This window comes from Lissotriton vulgaris, chromosome 8, assembly GCF_964263255.1.
Source record: "Lissotriton vulgaris chromosome 8, aLisVul1.2, whole genome shotgun sequence".
In the NCBI taxonomy this organism is placed as follows: domain Eukaryota; kingdom Metazoa; phylum Chordata; class Amphibia; order Caudata; family Salamandridae; genus Lissotriton; species Lissotriton vulgaris.
Genome location: NC_141696.1, coordinates 669,213,170 through 669,230,631, shown reverse-complemented (window position 1 = coordinate 669,230,631; position 17,462 = coordinate 669,213,170). Strand labels below are relative to the sequence as shown.

Below are 17,462 nucleotides of genomic sequence, written 5' to 3'. Positions count from 1 at the left end.
AGTCCTGAGTCCTCATTCCTTTGATCTTAGCTGCCAATGTGCGACCCGGGCGACCACCCTCTCTGTACGCCCTAACCTTCCCGCGCCTAGACATATGTTTTATTTCCTGATCTGCCGTTTCATTATATTCCATCACTAATGTCCTGATCTCTGACAGCTTGTTTATATTCAATGTGCTTGAGTACTCCTTTTCATGCCGCGCTAGCTCATTCCCGATGTTTTTCATATGTGACCGCAGTGCCTTTAGTACTGTTGCCTGAAGCCCGATGCAGGTTCCCCTGATGGTAGCCTTGAAGGCTTCCCAAAGCGTGCCCGCGTCCTCTACTGTGCCTACGTTCTCCTTGAAAAACTATTTGATAGCCTAATGTACTCCTTCCCTGAATACAGGATCTAAGAGGGGAAACGGCTGCAACCTCCACTGAAATGGTTGATGATGTCTAGTCGGGATATTGATGTCCAACACTACCGGGGAGTGATCTGAGAGCGTTCGTGGCATATGCCTGACCCCGTTAACACAAGGAGCCATTGAATCCAGTAATCCAGCCTGGACCATGACTTATATACGGCCGATATGAAGGTGCCCTCTTTATTGCTCGGGTGTCTGTCCCTCCAAATGTCTCTCATATTATATAAATGCATAATATCATAAATCTCTTGAGCTGAGTGATTCCTCTGCCATGGAGTGGTGGCACTTCTATCCATATCTGGATCCAAGTATGTGTTCATGTACCCCCATCAATGGGACACCAGATCTGGTTGCAACTGAAATATTTTATTTTTTAGACGTTGCTAGAAGTCGGGATCATCAACATTGGGGCCATAGATGTTAATAATTGTGAACACTGTTCCCGCCAAATTCCCCTGTACCAGTGTGAAGCGCCCTAGGTGATCAGATTCTGTCGAAATCAGCTTAAATAGTGTCCCCTTTTTTTGAAAAGAATCATTACACCTCTGGCGTAGCTGGAGTATGAGGTGGCTACTTTCACCATTTCCCAACGACAACCAATCCTGCCCTCACCAACCAGTGTCAGGTGTGTCTCCTGTAAAAGTGCCAGTTGCACCCGATATCTATCAAGGTATGCAAACACCGGTCTGATCTTCTTGGGATTATTTAGTCCCCTCACATTCCATGTCATCAGTCTGATGTCACCCTCCATTAGCCTAATGTCATTGTGGATCAAAGTTGCCATGCGTCCACTACCAAGTGCTCAGTGGTCTGCTTAACCATATTATCCTGCTGTACCAGTTTTGTCACACCATTTGAAAAATATAACAAACCCCTCCCACCTGCACCTACTTCAGCATCCCAATCATGCCAAGGACAAATCCCAAATAACTTTGCATTAAACATAGCAACCATTTGGGGAATACCCACATGGGGGGGGCGACCAGGTCCCCATGTCCCACCTGCAGGGCAGATGTGGCCGGGCATACTTTCCTGTTTTTGTTGTTTTTAAGGTCCGATGGACGTCAGGTCCGCAGATTACTGATGGATTATTAGCCCGGCAGGCAGAGCCGCACTACAGTGCGGCCATATTGCCTCAAGCTCGCTAGCGCCCCCCCAGTTACCTGTTTTATTTTTCACTGCCTGATAGATTAGGGGCATGTCATGTCAAAGCAATCCAATATTCATATAATAAAGTATTATTTGTGTGGTTTAACAATATATTTATTTAAAACTGTCAACCAGACAAAATAGCAGATAAAGGAAGATTTATTTCAGTGATAAGCGTTCGTCAAGTTAATGTGTTCGAAGTTGACATTATTAGGTTAATCAGTTACATTGATTGAAGAGTCACATGTCTACCAACAGTTACAACAGCCGGGAAAAGAGCTCTTAGCATGGTAATCATTCTCTTGGATATGCAGTCTTTGATTCATTCTTTCTTCGCCTCTACACTGTAGAGATCAGCACGTTTTTGAAAGTGTATGGGAATTTGCTGACGCACATCTGTCAAATACTGTAAATCTGTATAAAAGAAAAGTAGGAACACAAAACACACAGTCAATTTAACCCAGAATTCAACATCTAATCCTTTCCTATGATTTGGCTTGCACAATATGTTAGTTCCTGAAATACAGCCTTTGCACTAGCAGGGCAATGGAACTGGTATTTATTTTTTAATTTTCACAGAATAAAAAACGTGTTAATACCCTAGGTAACATCAAGCTGGAGTCAAAATTGAGTTTTTAAATAGACATTTTAAAAGTAATAGACTGCAGATTATCAGACAACAGCAGCAATCAGATATTTCAAACTAATTTTAAAAGAATGTCTCAAAATAAAATACCTCAATTTGTCAGGTTCTTTGGAAGAAAAAGGATCAGTCATGGAAAGGAACACAGTTACCTATTACTAAACTAATCATCATTGAATATCCATTCAGCTTTCCACTGCATCAAAATAAAACATGAACTTCAAGTAACTACAAATACATTAATGCAATATTACTTTTTAAAAAAGAGCTATAGTCTTTATCTTCTTACTTTGACTTTATTTATTCTTCCAAAGGCAGATCATAAAAGATATACAAAAAATACTATAAAAACAGAAATATTTAAACATCTACGATAAAAACCCTTTGGTAACTTACATTCAGTGGAATAAAGAGCTTGGATCATAATTTAGAAACTCAAGATAGAAACTCAAGATAAAAAAGGCTACATGTTGGATGGCTAAACTCACATCCCCCAGCGAGAGCTTTAAGAGATTTGAAGTGCATAGGTCGACATTCAACATCATAGTAAAAGACTGACAAATCATGAAAGAAAAAATAAGTTACTTACCTGTCTTAATGTATTGCCTGGTAGAGACTATCTAGCTGCAAATTCCTTATCCTTGAATTTCCCAGGCATCACGCTGCATCTGGAAACGTTTGCTTTGCTGAGTAATACCCCTTGCGGCTCCATTTGATGGCTCCTTTCGGCTCAGAGTGACGTAGTCAATGGCAGTTATGACGTTGCTGCACCTATATAGGCACCACCCAGTGACGCGGACATCAGAACGTTTAGTTTTTTTCCACTCCAGAAGCGCAGAGCCACAAAGTAATTGGTGTAGTTGTGTGCAAAACTAGGGCCCTGAAAAGGGAAGTAACCCTAGCCCTACAACATTAGTACGCAAAGCAGGAAGGCATGGGTGGGGCTGTAAGGAATTTGCAGCTAGATAGAATCTCCACCAGATAATGTGTTACTGAAGAAAAGTAACTTGTTCATCTGATAGAAACTTCTATCTGCAGATTCCTTACCTTTGAATTAGATACCCAAGTCATACCAATCCGGCGCTGGGTTGCGGACCAATTCCTACACTAGAAAGTCCTGCAGGAATGAACAGGCAAAATGCCAGTCCTTGCGGACCTGACTGTCCAGGCAGTAGTATTTGGCAAAAATGTGCAAAGATGCCCACGTTGTTGCCTGACAGATGTCCAGAACTGGGACACCCTGAGCCAAGGCCGTAGTCGCAGCCTTCCCCCTGGTGGAGTTGCAGCCTTCCCCCTGGTGGAATGGGCCCTTAATCCCTCAAGAGGCTGTTTCTTTGCCAGGGCATAGCAGATCTTGATGCAGAGAACGACCCAGCCAGAGATGGTTCTTTTCTGAACCGCCCTTCGTCACAAACAGTTGGTTGTCCACTTGGAACTCTTTGGTACAGTCAAGGTAGAACAATACTCTTTTTGGGTCCAGTCGGTGGAAAGGTTCCTCCTCTTTAGAGGGATGTGGGGAGCAAAGAAGGTGGGCAACATGATTATTGACCCAGAATGGGGTCACAACCTTTTGTAAAAAGGAAGCCCAGGTGTGAAGCACCACTTATTCTGGAAAAGACATCAGATGGAGAGGCGTGCAAGATAACGCCTGCAACTCACTCACCCTCCGGGCAGAACAGCCGGAGGGGACAGTTATGTAAAGGCTCGAAGGGAGCACACATTTGGTACGGGAGGACCAAATTAGGGTCCCACTGTGGCATAACAAAGGGCGCGGATGGAAACAAGTGAGCCCGCCCTTTTAGAAACCTATGTACAATCAGAGACTTAGAGAGAGAGGGCTGGTCTGGCAGTCGCAAAAAAGCAGAAAGAATAGAGAGGTAACCCTTGAGAGTTCCCAAAGCAGAGCCCTGCTGGGCAAGGGTCAAAATGAATAAAAGGACAGTGGAAAGAGAAGCAGAAAGAGGATCAATAGACCTTTCTGTACAGTACAATACAAATTTCAGCCAACAGCAGGCTTATACTGTCTTAGTGGCGAGCTGCCTGGCAGCTAAAATAATATTACATACTTTGGGAGGAAGGTCGTCAAAAGCCATTAACTGCTGCAGCGTAATTTCCACACATGGAGGCGCAGAGTTGACAGGTTCAGGTGGAGAACCCTCCCCTGTTGCTGTGACAGAAGATTTGTGGTAAATATTTGATTTACCGTCTTAATTTCTATGCAGGTAAGTACTTAATCAATAATAACTCAATCGGAAAGAAAAAGGCAGAGTCCGTGGTGTTAGAGTTCTTAGGGGTTTTTATTCCTCAAAAAGGAATGGTCATGACCTGGATATCATGTTCCTGCAACCACAGGGGTTCAGGAAGGGATAGAGCAATATTTTATTGACAATACATAGCTTATATACTTAAATCACATCATAGAAACCAATATAGTAGGCGTAACAGCTGAGAGAAGACAAGATAACAGCATCCACGTGGTAGTGATACGTAATTAGAAGGCGTGAACTAGGCGTGAACTAGAGGTGTGTGCTAGAAACGTCATAGGTAGGTGTAACAAGTGGGTGGCATAAAGCAGAAATCTTGTAATGTCAGCAGAAATCTGAGGCTTGGATGCGCGCAGCTGCATGACGTGTGATTGACGTGATTCGGGTGCAGGGGGACTTGACATTTACACTGGCGGAAAGAGACAGAAGTCTGGCATGTCAGATCAACTCGTACTTCTATCATATCTGATATCTGATGTTTGGGAACCATATTATCTAAACGGAAAAGGTCTCTGGGGCAGAAGCTATTCTATACTGACTGTGAGTGCGTGTATAAGCGCCTAAGTGTCTACATGAGAATGCGAGGGGCATGGGCCTTCCATGGTAACAGGGGCAATGAATTACTTGCACAGAGACAGTGAGGCCGGGCCCTTTGCTCTGCAGCTGGGAGGATGTTTACTTAAACTAGTAGGCAGGAATGTATTTTCGAGGAGCGGAACAGATAATTCGAAGGTTGAAGTCAGTCTTGGCAGGCAGCAGGCTGTGCTAAGCGCCGGGAGCCGCACAGAATGTAAGTCAGAGGTCACGGGTACAGAGACAGCCTGGGCTGAGGCTTTCAGAGTCAGAAGGCAGGAGAAAAAGGCTCAATGGCAGAATTCAGGGCCTACTTTGCCAGAGCTGAAAAACGTGTAAAGTACACCACAAAAAGACGTTGGCATAGCACACTTAGGAACGGACTATTCAACCCATTCAGGGTGGGTCTGAAAGAGGACATGTTAACGTTGGACGCAAATGTAGTTGCGTCTTCATAGCTGGTACAGGAGGGAAGTTACATGCACTTTAAGCTGGTACATGGAGACGGTGGGGTACACGCTAGGGAACACAACTTGACCATAAAATTTATATTTCCTCATTCCCTCCTTGTTCCCTACGGACCCTTCATGATATATCGATCCTCATGAATCGATCAGTTTGTTCTTGTAACATCATTTGTTCTTCTTTCTTTCTTTCACGTTTTGAGAGAAAACTGGAATGTTCAATGCATGATGTGGCACACAGTCCACAAATCGCTGGCCCACACTGTAGGCACAGGCAACAACTGAATACTATGACTAGGCCAACGCCTAGGAAGGATAGGATCTTCCATCCCCAAGCAGTTAACGTTGTCCAGAACCAACCGGACCAAGTCCAGGTGCCTGGATTCTGATGTATCTGACTTGCAATCTTATGAAGACGTGTAATAGCTTTGTATACAGATGGCGCGTTTTCTGGAATGAAAACACAGCAACTTGACCCGATGACCTTACAAGCTCCGCCTCTGTCTGCCAAGATGACGTCAATAACAAGAGGATTCTGAAGAACGACAACCCGCATGGCGGACTGCTCCTCTGTTAAGTTACCTAGGGCGGAGGCAGTTTCATTTACTACTGCTTCAAGTGTTCTAGTTAATCTGCGTATTAATTTACTATTTTGGACGGGGCCTGTAAAGAAAAAGAACCCTTTATTGAAATCTGTGTATTGCTCCCATGCCGTTTCAGTGTAGTCGACAATCGGGAGATCTCTTCGGAGTCTATTCTTTACTAGATTTGTATTTCTGTGATAATCAGGAGGAGCTAGAAAAACAGGGGGCAGAAGGAATGCAATATAACAGGTACCATCCCAATCTGGAGGTAAGCGTATGTATGCGGTATGACCACAAACAAAATAGGAATGACGGGTAGCTCTAAAGGACGATTTACCTTGATCACTGAATTCGACCACAGTAGTACATTTACTATGACCTAAGTGTACTGAACCTTTCTTACTGACACATAATTCACCAGTGACTGGTAATACTGACATAGCAGGGAGAACTGGTGCAGCTTCGGATTCAACAGTAAGAATCATAAGGTTAATTGTGTAATTACCTAATCCATATACTTCATTTTCTAGATCAGTTCCTATTCTAGTGGGGAGTCCCTTCTTATCAGGGTAACAGACATTAAGCAGAACTAAGTTCAAGTTTCCCCAAACCCAGCTCCCTTTGAAAACAGCAATATCAGGATCTAAGGAATTAATTATTCTAAACCATGCACCACAGGAGCCATTGTGAGTGAACGGGTACGGAAAGAGGGGCAGAACTCCCTTGTATTTCTGGTAGGGAGGGAGTCGGCCACATATCCAGCAGTTTGTAGCATTATTAGTCTGATGGGAGTGATGTAACATACTAATGAATGTGTTGTTGCGCAGCGCGAGTCTGTAAGAAAGTTCGTGTGGAGGTAATTCACTAAAAGAATGTTCAGCAGTGACATTGTAAGCAGATTGTTCACGCTTGAAAATAGGGTAGTAGATAGGAAGCAGTATACTGGCAACAATAATCAGAAGACTTAGAAAAAACATAATCAATAATGTCACTATACAGTGACTGCGGAGTGATTTGCAATATGTACGTTTCTTGAGTTGTCTCTCTCTCTCTCTATCTCGATCTAGGGGATACATGTCAGAAACTATTTAACCGATTCACCTAGGGGAGGACTTAAACAATTAAACTGTCTGACTTGCTAGATCGAAGTTTCAGTCTATACTCCTCTTGGGGAGTTTTCTCTCGTTCGGGAACTTTAAAGTCACTTGGCTCAATACAGTCTTTGGAGGGGGTGGACGAGTCTGGGTCCGGTTTCAGTTCGTTGTACTTTTTAATATGACTCGTATGTATCCACCCTTTTCTGCCTTCCACCTTTATTGCTGTCCTCGTAGTAAGAAGGACGGTCTTCGGCTCTTTCCAGCGGGGCTCCAGCTGACTTTTCCTGTCAAAGTTCCTAATCAGGACTGTGTCACCAGGACGGACATCATGCGGCTTTACATCAGTGTTGTCGGGGAAGGCGGCAGCAACCTGTGAACGACATGATTGGAGTGCAGACATCAAGGAGGCAAGGTAATCTGTCAACATATTACAATCGACATCAGTAATTTTCTTAGGCATGGGCGTCCCCCACATATTCGGTGGTCTGCCAAAGACCACTTCGTACGGGGATAGTCCTGATCTCGAATGGGCAACCATTCTCATGTAGAATAATGCAACTGGCAGGGCGACTATCCAGTCGACCCCTTTCTCTTTACAAACTTTGGCAAGGCGGGTCTTTAGTGTCTGGTTAGGCCTTTCTACAAGGCCTGCGGCTTCGGGATGTCGGACACAATGGAATCTCCACTGATATCCTAGCAGCAAGGAAACTTGTTTCATTAATTCGGATGAGAATGGCTGTCCGTTATCTGAGTACACGACACGAGGCAAGCCGTACCGTGGGAAGAATTCTCGAACCAGCTGCCTGGCAGTGGTCGGGGCAGTGTAATCTGGGACTGGATATGCTTCGGTCCAGCGGGAAAGTGCACAAACAATTACGAGGACATATTTGAATCCTCGACAACGATCCATCTGGATATAATCCATCTGGAGGACTTCAAAAGGGTGATCAGGAGGATGAAATCCACCTTGCTCTACAGGGACGCTTTTACCTGGATTGAACTGACAACAGATCATGCAAGTACGCACTTTCTGTTTTGCTGCTGCTCGTAAGTGTTTGTTATACCAGAGATTCTGTAAACTGTCTAACATAGCTTTCTCTCCTAGATGTGCCGGACTATGTGCTGTATTGATTATGACTTGAACCATAGAGTCGGGGAGAAACCATGTAGATTTCTCCTTCGTCATCCAACCTTGATCTGTCTGGATCCCTCCTAGTTCAGTCCATTTCTTTATTTCATCTGAAGTAGCATGTGTCTGGATATCGATTACATCTAGGGTGGGATCCCTGACTGTCATACACTGTGTTGGTACTATTGTCTTTGTCACGTCAGTTGTCTGAGTGGGAGTCAATGCTGTATGTTTTGCTGTCTGGTCTGCCAGGTCGTTACCCTGGGAAATGGAATCTGTAACTTTAGTATGTGCTTTACACTTCATGATGGATATGCCTGAAGGCAGATGTATTGCTTCTAACAGTGCTTGAATGAGGGGACCGTGTTGAATCTTGGCACAGTGAGAGGTCAAGAAACCTCGTTCTTGCCATAACATTCCGAAGTCGTGTACAACTCCGAAGGCATAACGGGAATCAGTGTATATGTTAACATTTCTGTTCTTGGCTAGTATACAGGCTCGGGTCAGGGCAATAAGCTCTGCCGCTTGAGCGGACAGTGTATCAATACGATATGTTTCTTTAACTTCAGTTTCAGTGGTCACTGCATACGCGGCCACTAATTCTCCTGTACTTGTTCTCATACATGAACCATCCACGTAAAGTGTCAGGTCTGGATTTGTCAGTGGGACATCTGTTAAGTCTCGTCGAGGCTTTGTCACTGCATTAATGATCTCTAGGCAATCATGCGGGGCTGGATCTGTCATAATTGTAGGTAACAATGTTGCGGGGTTCAGAATGCTGCAGCGTCTGATTTCTATGTGTGGCTGGAATAGCGTTAATTCATAACCTGTCAGTCGTGCTATAGTCAAGTGCTGAGTCTGGGTTCTGTTTAAAAGAACCTCTACAGAATGTGGAACTTGTACTGTTAATTGATGTCCTAAAACAATTGAGTCGCTCTGTCTGATTGCTAATGCTGTCGCTGCTACGGATTTCAAGCACGCAGGGAGTGCTTGGGCTACTGAATCCAATGTACTTGAAAAATAAGCGCAAGGCTTATGTGAACCTGCTTGATCTTGAGTGAGGACAGACAACGCTGTACCATCACGTTCTGTAACAAAAAGTGTAAAAGGTTTGCTGTAACATGGTGTCGCTAAAACTGGTGCTTGGCATAAAGCCTTCTTTAATTCTTCAAAGGCTTGTGTATGTTCCTGAGTCCAAGGAAGGACAGTCGAAGTCGCTGCCTCCTGTGTCGTTAACTGGATGAGTGGTTTAGCTAGAAATGCATATTGAGGAATCCATTGTCTGCAGTACGAGGTGAGGCCTATAAAGGCCCGCACTTCCTTTTGTGTCTGGGGTTGTGACATATTTACAATTAACTGAATGCGATCAGGAGTGAGCTGTCTCCCCACTTTGGACAGCAAGTGACCCAAGTACACAACTTGCTGAACACAGAATTGTAGCTTCGAAGGAGACACCTTGTGTCCCTTGTCGGCCAAAAAATGTAAAACTGTCAGTGATGCTTGTTCACATTCGGGCTCACTTCGTGCGGTGATCAGCAGATCATCGACGTATTGCAGTAAAGCGGTGTTAACTGGCATTTGAATACAATCTAGTTGTCTTTTCAGTGCTTGACTATAGATGCTGGGGCTTTCTGTGAATCCTTGAGGTGCGCGTGAAAATTTGAAACTTCGTCCATTTAAACTGAATCCGAAGAGGTATTGGCTCTCTGGGTCAATAGGTACACTAAAGAAGGCGTTCTTGAGGTCAATTACAGTAAAGAACGTTGCTTCTGAATCAATAGCAGTCAATAGGGAAGAGATGTCGGGGACCACAGGGTACTGTGGGACAATGCATTTATTCAGTTCTCTTAAATCAATCACCAGCCGATATACTGGCGGTGCATTGGGATCAGTACGTTTAAGAATTGGAATGATAGGGGAATTACAGATATTGGAGTCGGTCTCTACGACCACTCCTTGGGCAATGAGCTCTTCAATGATTTCCAGTAAAGCCACTACAGCATCGGGTGGTAACTTGTATTGTCTGATTCTGGGTAGAACAACACCTGGTTTGAGTGTAACACGGTATGGTGTAATGTGCATACAACCTACATCAGTTGGGCCTTTTGCCCACAAGTGATCTGGTACATTTTTCAATCTGACATCAAACTCTCGTAACACATAATGACCCTTAAAGTCTCTTAAGAAAAGTCTAACTCCTTCCGGAGAGCAACATATAACAGCTCCTAGAGCCTTCAATGTCTTTATTCCTAACAAGTTTTCTGGACATGATTTCGTGAGTAACAGGTCTGTAACACGTGATAATGGACCCACAGCCAGAGGAACTGGTTCTGATACCTCGTTTACAATAGGCTGTCCTGAAAAACCAAGGGAAACATTCTGTGAGCCTGAGAGGGGTGCCCCTGGGACTTCATTATGGCTGATTGTTGTGCGGCTTGCCCCTGTGTCAATTAAAAACTTTCTGTCTTTTCCCAATACTTGACTGTGTACATAAGGACCCTCTTGATCTACAGGAATTTCAATAAGAGGCAAGCCAAATTCCCTCTCTAGGCTGTTTCATGTGTATCGTGGATAATCGGGGTAAGCGGATTGGGCATACTGGTACATCTGTTGGGAAACTTGTTGAGTCGCGGCAATGGGCTGTGGCTGTGATACCGCTACTGTCTGTGCTGCATGTGGTGAAGCATGCATAGGCTGTGTATTCTGTGAAGTCTGTTGCTGGGCCTGATCTTGTCTTGGTGGATGCGGTCTTTCCTTAGTTTTACCTGTTGCTATGTTATGTTTCAGAACTGGACATTCATGTACGTAGTGACCTGGCTGCTTGCAATAGTTGCATGTCCCTTTAACGGGAGCTGCGGCATGGCCTGTCTGGGTCGTACCCTTTCTCTGGCTGTCGGCTGGAACTGATTGGGCCACTAACATTTTCATTTTTGTGTCTTTCATACGTTTCTGTTCATGATCCTGTTCTTCTCTAATTCTGTTCTGATGGTATTGTAACATCTGTAACATCTGTGATGGCGTATTTGCTTGCCATGTACTCTCAACCTTGTATACACGGTTTTTAACTGCTAACAGGGAATTCTCCACTAATTTTGATACAAAAAGATGCGGGTACGACTCGCTACTTGGTTTAAGACCACTATTAATAATGAAACATTTCTCGAATCTTGAATAGAAGTCACTAGTATCTTCATCTGGTTTCTGTTTACAGGCCGAAATTGCGTCCCAATCTTCCTTTCTAGTTGTCAGTAATCTTGGCAGAACCTGTACTATCAAACCTGGTAATGCTTTAGTTTTCTCCCCAAGGCCTAGCCCTGGGGTACGTTTTTCCTCCTCGTCTTCTATTTCTGCCCATACAATCTTTTTGTCTCCCACTTCCCTTTCTTTTTCCTTGAGTTTCTCGTAGATACCCGTGGGCAGCAATACCTTTAACATTTTCATGATATCTTCATATGTGTAATCCCCCATCAGTAACATGTCTTTAAGTTCTCTGTGAAAACCTGCAGGGTCTTTATCATGACACGGTACTAGTTTCTTCATTTCCAACAGTTCTAACTTGGTCAGAGGTGTGTGTACATACACACGCTTCAAGTTATGATCGGTACCCATAACCGGATGTACTTCTCGTAAGGGGTTCTGACTTTCAATGCCATGCAGACGCTCCATATGGTACATTTTTCTTTCTGGGGGCGGAGCGGGAACATATTCGGAGTTTACGAAAGTGTTATATCTATGTCGCTGTTCTAGAATTATCTGTATTAACTTGGTACTTAGGCCTCTCCATCTATCCATGAGTAGGGCTTCTAATGTATCGTGTAAGGGACCTGGATCAGAATGTTGGTTTCTGTATAACGTGAGATGCTGAATCATGTATACACCTGCTAATTTCTGCTCGTCTGGGGAAAGGTTCAGAAATGTCTGCGCTACTGTGTCATCATTGTATATGTTCGGATTGTCAGCCCATAATACTGCTGACCGGGCTAGTTCTTGTTCATCCATAGAATTGAGTACATGGTACCCTATTCGTTCTCGAAGCCTTTTATCAGTCTCTTGGAACTGATGTTCGGGAGAATTCGGTTTTGTTATGCCAGAGAGAAAAACTCTCTTGCTTTCCGGACGAATGCCTTTCCTAAGGTAAGTTCCCTTACCTACATACGCTATCGTATCTGTAGTCTTTTCTGGTTCTTCAGGTTCTTCCTCCTCCTCGGAGGAAGCTTTTTCTTTCTCTTTTTCGTGTATTTCTATCACTGCTTTTCTTATTCTTTTGTACATACTGGCTATGCAACCCCCTTTATCATGTTTTCCTTCGGATATATTTTGACCCCACTTGTTGAGTCCATCTAATTCCTCCTGTTCTGTCCCAGGCCTGTCTCGTTCTCTTATTAAGCAATTTATGAAAAAACGTAATATATATGCTTGAGTGTCAACTTTCTGATGCGCCATGGCCTCCTTAATACTGTCAGGGTCTTCCCCAGTCTGGACAAAATGATATATTCTATCTAGGTGCTCTTTCATTCCTGAGAAAAACAGTAGATAATCTGTAGCATGTCGTAAGCGTAGTGATGCTATCATCATTCTATCAACTTTGCCGGGTACTGGATCATATCTGCAAACTGAAAGTGGTTCTTTGAGTATGTCGAGGCGGGGTGATTGGAGCGTAAAAGGGTTCTGCATATCCCTAAGGTGTGATCTGTGTGTTGGGGGCGGGGTCCGGTAACCCCCGGTCGCACCTCCTGAGGCGGAAGCTTGGACATTATCTCTCTGTGGAGTCTGTATCTGTACTTGAACTTGTCTTTTAGTAGGATCAGGTAGAAGCGGTTTTGGTATATCAATTTTAGGTGCGGGAAGTGGTGGAGGTGGAGGAACGATGGGCTGTCGAACGGGGAAACCTGGTTGCGGTAATGGAGGGATATGGTCTGGAGGCGGGTTGCCACCCCCGTCACCGTCAGTAGGCGGGACGCGGACAGGCAGATTGGTGTAAGCGGGTGCTACATCCTCTAGATAGGAATTCAGGAATATGTCTTTAGTGGTCCTGTGAGTTACTTTAGTTGGAACCAATGGTGGCGGCAGATTTTTCGGTATTTCTGAAGTGGCCTCAGGCGAACCCTCGGCCAGGAGATACATGCCATTTACGAGATTGTTTCGTGCGCGGTCTATTTGTTCTGATTTTACTCGGATCCCTTCAGTAACTAATTCGTTTTCTTGGGCTTTATCTGATTCTTTAAGTCTGTCTTCTCTACGGAGTGCTTTTTCAGCACGCTTATGTGATTCCTTACGCCAAAATTCTATGGCGTCTTTCTGAGACTGCCTGGCTTTCTTTTTCCATAGCGCTTCTTCTACCTTCATGATGCACTCGGCATCCCACGTTCCGGTAACGGGCCATCTGTGTCTTTCGTCTAGATGCTTAGTATAATCGGCCCATAAATCTAGATACAATATGGCATCTAAGCCATGCTTGTGGTACATAAAATTTCCAGGAGTGTCCCTAGGGGGGATAGGAATTTCTTCCTCTAGTATCCCTTTCCTAGTTCCTATCTGCTTTAACTTGTTGAAAAACGGCATCTTGTTTACTTAATACTGAATGCTCAATCCTTGCTACTTAATACTGAATACAGCTAGTTACACAAGAACACAATAATGCACATTAAAAACAGTCACACTCATACCACGACATTAATCACATGAAAGACATTTGAGGCATATATGACTACCCCCTATACTGGATGTACTGCTAAACAGCACAGATACACTGTCAGAGACAATGCAAAAACTTGAATAACTGATGTACTGCTAAACAGTACAGATACACTGTCTAAAACAGTGCAGACCGAATTTGTGTACCCAAACCCGTCTTGATACGTCCCAGTAATGGTACTCACCGGGAAGCACGGAAACAGAAGGCCTCGGAAAACTCGACTGGACTGGACCGGACTCGACTCGACTCGACACGTGGATACTTCGGAAACTGGTGGGCCTCTTGACACCTCGGACCTTGCTTCTTTCGGCTAGGCTCTGGTCGGGATCCTCCGCACTCCTCACCGCCTCGTCTGGGTGCTGATTGCAGTCTTCGTCACCTCCGTGGGCCAGAGGGAGATACAGGAAATCCTGCCAGTACGCGTAGTTTCCGTCTAACTGATGGCAGGGGACAGAGCTTGCAACGCACCAACCGGCGCGTGGGGTGGGGGAGGGGTCCCTGTTCGGGCGCCAAAATAATGTGGTAAATATTTGATTTACCGTCTTAATTTCTATGCAGGTAAGTACTTAATCAATAATAACTCAATCGGAAAGAAAAAGGCAGAGTCCGTGGTGTTAGAGTTCTTAGGGGTTTTTATTCCTCAAAAAGGAATGGTCATGACCTGGATATCATGTTCCTGCAACCACAGGGGTTCAGGAAGGGATAGAGCAATATTTTATTGACAATACATAGCTTATATACTTAAATCACATCATAGAAACCAATATAGTAGGCGTAACAGCTGAGAGAAGACAAGATAACAGCATCCACGTGGTAGTGATACGTAATTAGAAGGCGTGAACTAGGCGTGAACTAGAGGTGTGTGCTAGAAACGTCATAGGTAGGTGTAACAAGTGGGTGGCATAAAGCAGAAATCTTGTAATGTCAGCAGAAATCTGAGGCTTGGATGCGCGCAGCTGCATGACGTGTGATTGACGTGATTCGGGTGCAGGGGGACTTGACATTTACACTGGCGGAAAGAGACAGAAGTCTGGCATGTCAGATCAACTCGTACTTCTATCATATCTGATATCTGATGTTTGGGAACCATATTATCTAAACGGAAAAGGTCTCTGGGGCAGAAGCTATTCTATACTGACTGTGAGTGCATGTATAAGCGCCTAAGTGTCTACATGAGAATGCGAGGGGCATGGGCCTTCCATGGTAACAGGGGCTATGAATTACTTGCACAGAGACAGTGAGGCCGGGCCCTTTGCTCTGCAGCTGGGAGGATGTTTACTTAACTAGTAGGCAGGAATGTATTTTCGAGGAGCGGAACAGATAATTCGAAGGTTGAAGTCAGTCTTGGCAGGCAGCAGGCTGTGCTAAGCGCCGGGAGCCGCACAGAAAGTAAGTCAGAGGTCACGGGTACAGAGACAGCCTGGGCTGAGGCATTCAGAGTCAGAAGGCAGGAGAAAAAGGCTCAATGGCAGAATTCAGGGCCTACTTTGCCAGAGCTGAAAAACGTGTAAAGTACACCACAAAAAGACGTTGGCATAGCACACTTAGGAACGGACTATTCAACCCATTCAGGGTGGGTCTGAAAGAGGACATGTTAACGTTGGACGCAAATGTAGTTGCGTCTTCATAGCTGGTACAGGAGGGAAGTTACATGCACTTTAAGCTGGTACATGGAGACGGTGGGGTACACGCTAGGGAACACAACTTGACCATAAAATTTATATTTCCTCAGATTCTCCTAAAGGGATAGCCTAATCGGAGGATCAATGCTCATTTTCAGAAGCTCTGGATACCAGACTTTCCTCGCACAGTCCGGAGCCACAAGAATGGCTTGTGCCTAGTCGCTCCTGGTCTTCTTCAGAATGCTGGGCAGAAGTGGTATGGGCGGAAAGGCATACAGTAGGCCTGAGCTCCACCCGTGCCAAAAAGTGTCGCTGAGCGATAGACGCTTTGGAAACTACAGCACGCAGTACTGCTGATACTGCGTGTTCTCTTCAGAGGCAAACAAATCTAACCAAGGTTCTCCCCACTGCTGAAAGAGATATTGCACCATCTCTGACTGGAGAGGCCATTCGTGATCTGCTAGGCATCGACGGTGGAGTTTGTCTGCCCTGAAGTTCAGAGAATCTGCCAGGTGCTGAACCACCAGGATTATGCCCTGCTCTTCCACCCATGTACAAAAGCGCAGGGCCACCCAACAAAGGGTCCACAACCCACCCCGTCCTGATTGCTGCAGTACCACATGGCAGTGGTGCTGTCCGTGAACATCTGCACTAACTTACCCTTGACAAAGGGAAGAAATGCTTTCAATGCCAATCAAATTTCCAACAAATTTATGTGGAGCCGCGACTCCACCGGAGACCAGAGACCCCTGATCTCTACCTCTCCCAGATGTCTGCCCCATCCCAGAAGTGACACATCTGTCATGACTGCGAGATCTGGTTGGGGGAAGGGAGACGTGTTTAACGTTGACCCAATCACGGTTCGTTAACCATCCATGCATACCTTTTCCAGCTCCTTCTGAGATCTGAACAACATCAGTGAGATTTCCCTGATGCTGGGCCTACTGGAACTTCAAGTCCACTGCGGAGCTCGCACACACCACTTGGCATCCTTTACGAACAGGATGCAGGAGGCGATGAGGCACAACAGCCTTAGATTAAGTCTTACCAAAATCCAGGACAGAGGCTGAAACCTCAGAATCATAACCTGAATATCCTGGGCTTGCTGCTTGGGAAAATAGACCCAAAACTGCAATGTGTCCAGAACAGCTCAGATGAAAGGGAGCGACTGAGAAGGAGTCAGGTGCAACTTCTGCACGTTTTACAGAACCCCAGCGAATGCAGGAGGTGCGCCATAGTCTGAAGGTGGGAGATGACAGCATGAGGTGAGGACGCCTTTAAGAGACAGTTGTTGAGGTAGGGGAAGACGGACACCCCTAACCGGCACAGATGAGCTGCGACCACCGGCATCACCTTGGTGAAAACCCGAGGGGCACTGGTAAGGCCGGAGGGGAGCACAGTAAACTGAAAGTGCTTGTGGCCCACCTTGAACCGCAGGTAGCGCAGGTGGCGCCTGTGACCCGGCAGGATGAGGATGTGAAAATACGCATCCTGAGGTCCATCCAGTCTTCTATGTCTAGGGCAGACAGGACCTGAGCTATAGTGAGCATCATGAATTTCTCCTTCTTGAGAAAGAGATTTTAGGTCCGAAGATCTAAAATGGGTCGCATCCTTTGTTTTTTGGAATCAGAAAGTAGCAGGAATAACAACAATTGGCTACTTCTGAAACTAGGACCCTTTCTATAGCTCCCTTGGCCAAGAGAGCTGTAACTTCCTACTGGAACAATTTTAAATGATTGCAGCCTGTCCTTATATGTAGAAATGGGGGGAGGGGAGGAAAAGAGAAGAAAGTAAGAGAATATCTGAATGGTCTGCAAGACCAATTTCTAGAATTTT

The 17,462-nt window shown here is 45.0% G+C and overlaps 1 protein-coding gene across 1 annotated transcript in view; it reads right to left on the bottom strand.

Annotated features, from left to right (window-relative positions):
• Positions 1-1,647: 1,647 nt before the first annotated feature.
• Positions 1,648-17,462, bottom strand: part of NIT2 (nitrilase family member 2) — a 502,164-nt gene continuing 486,349 nt past the window's right edge. Inside the window, exon 10 of the mRNA XM_086934539.1 lies at positions 1,648-1,969. Within this exon, the coding sequence (XP_086790665.1) occupies positions 1,878-1,969 (92 nt within the window). The 3' untranslated portion in view covers positions 1,648-1,877. The remainder of the gene's footprint in view (positions 1,970-17,462) is intronic.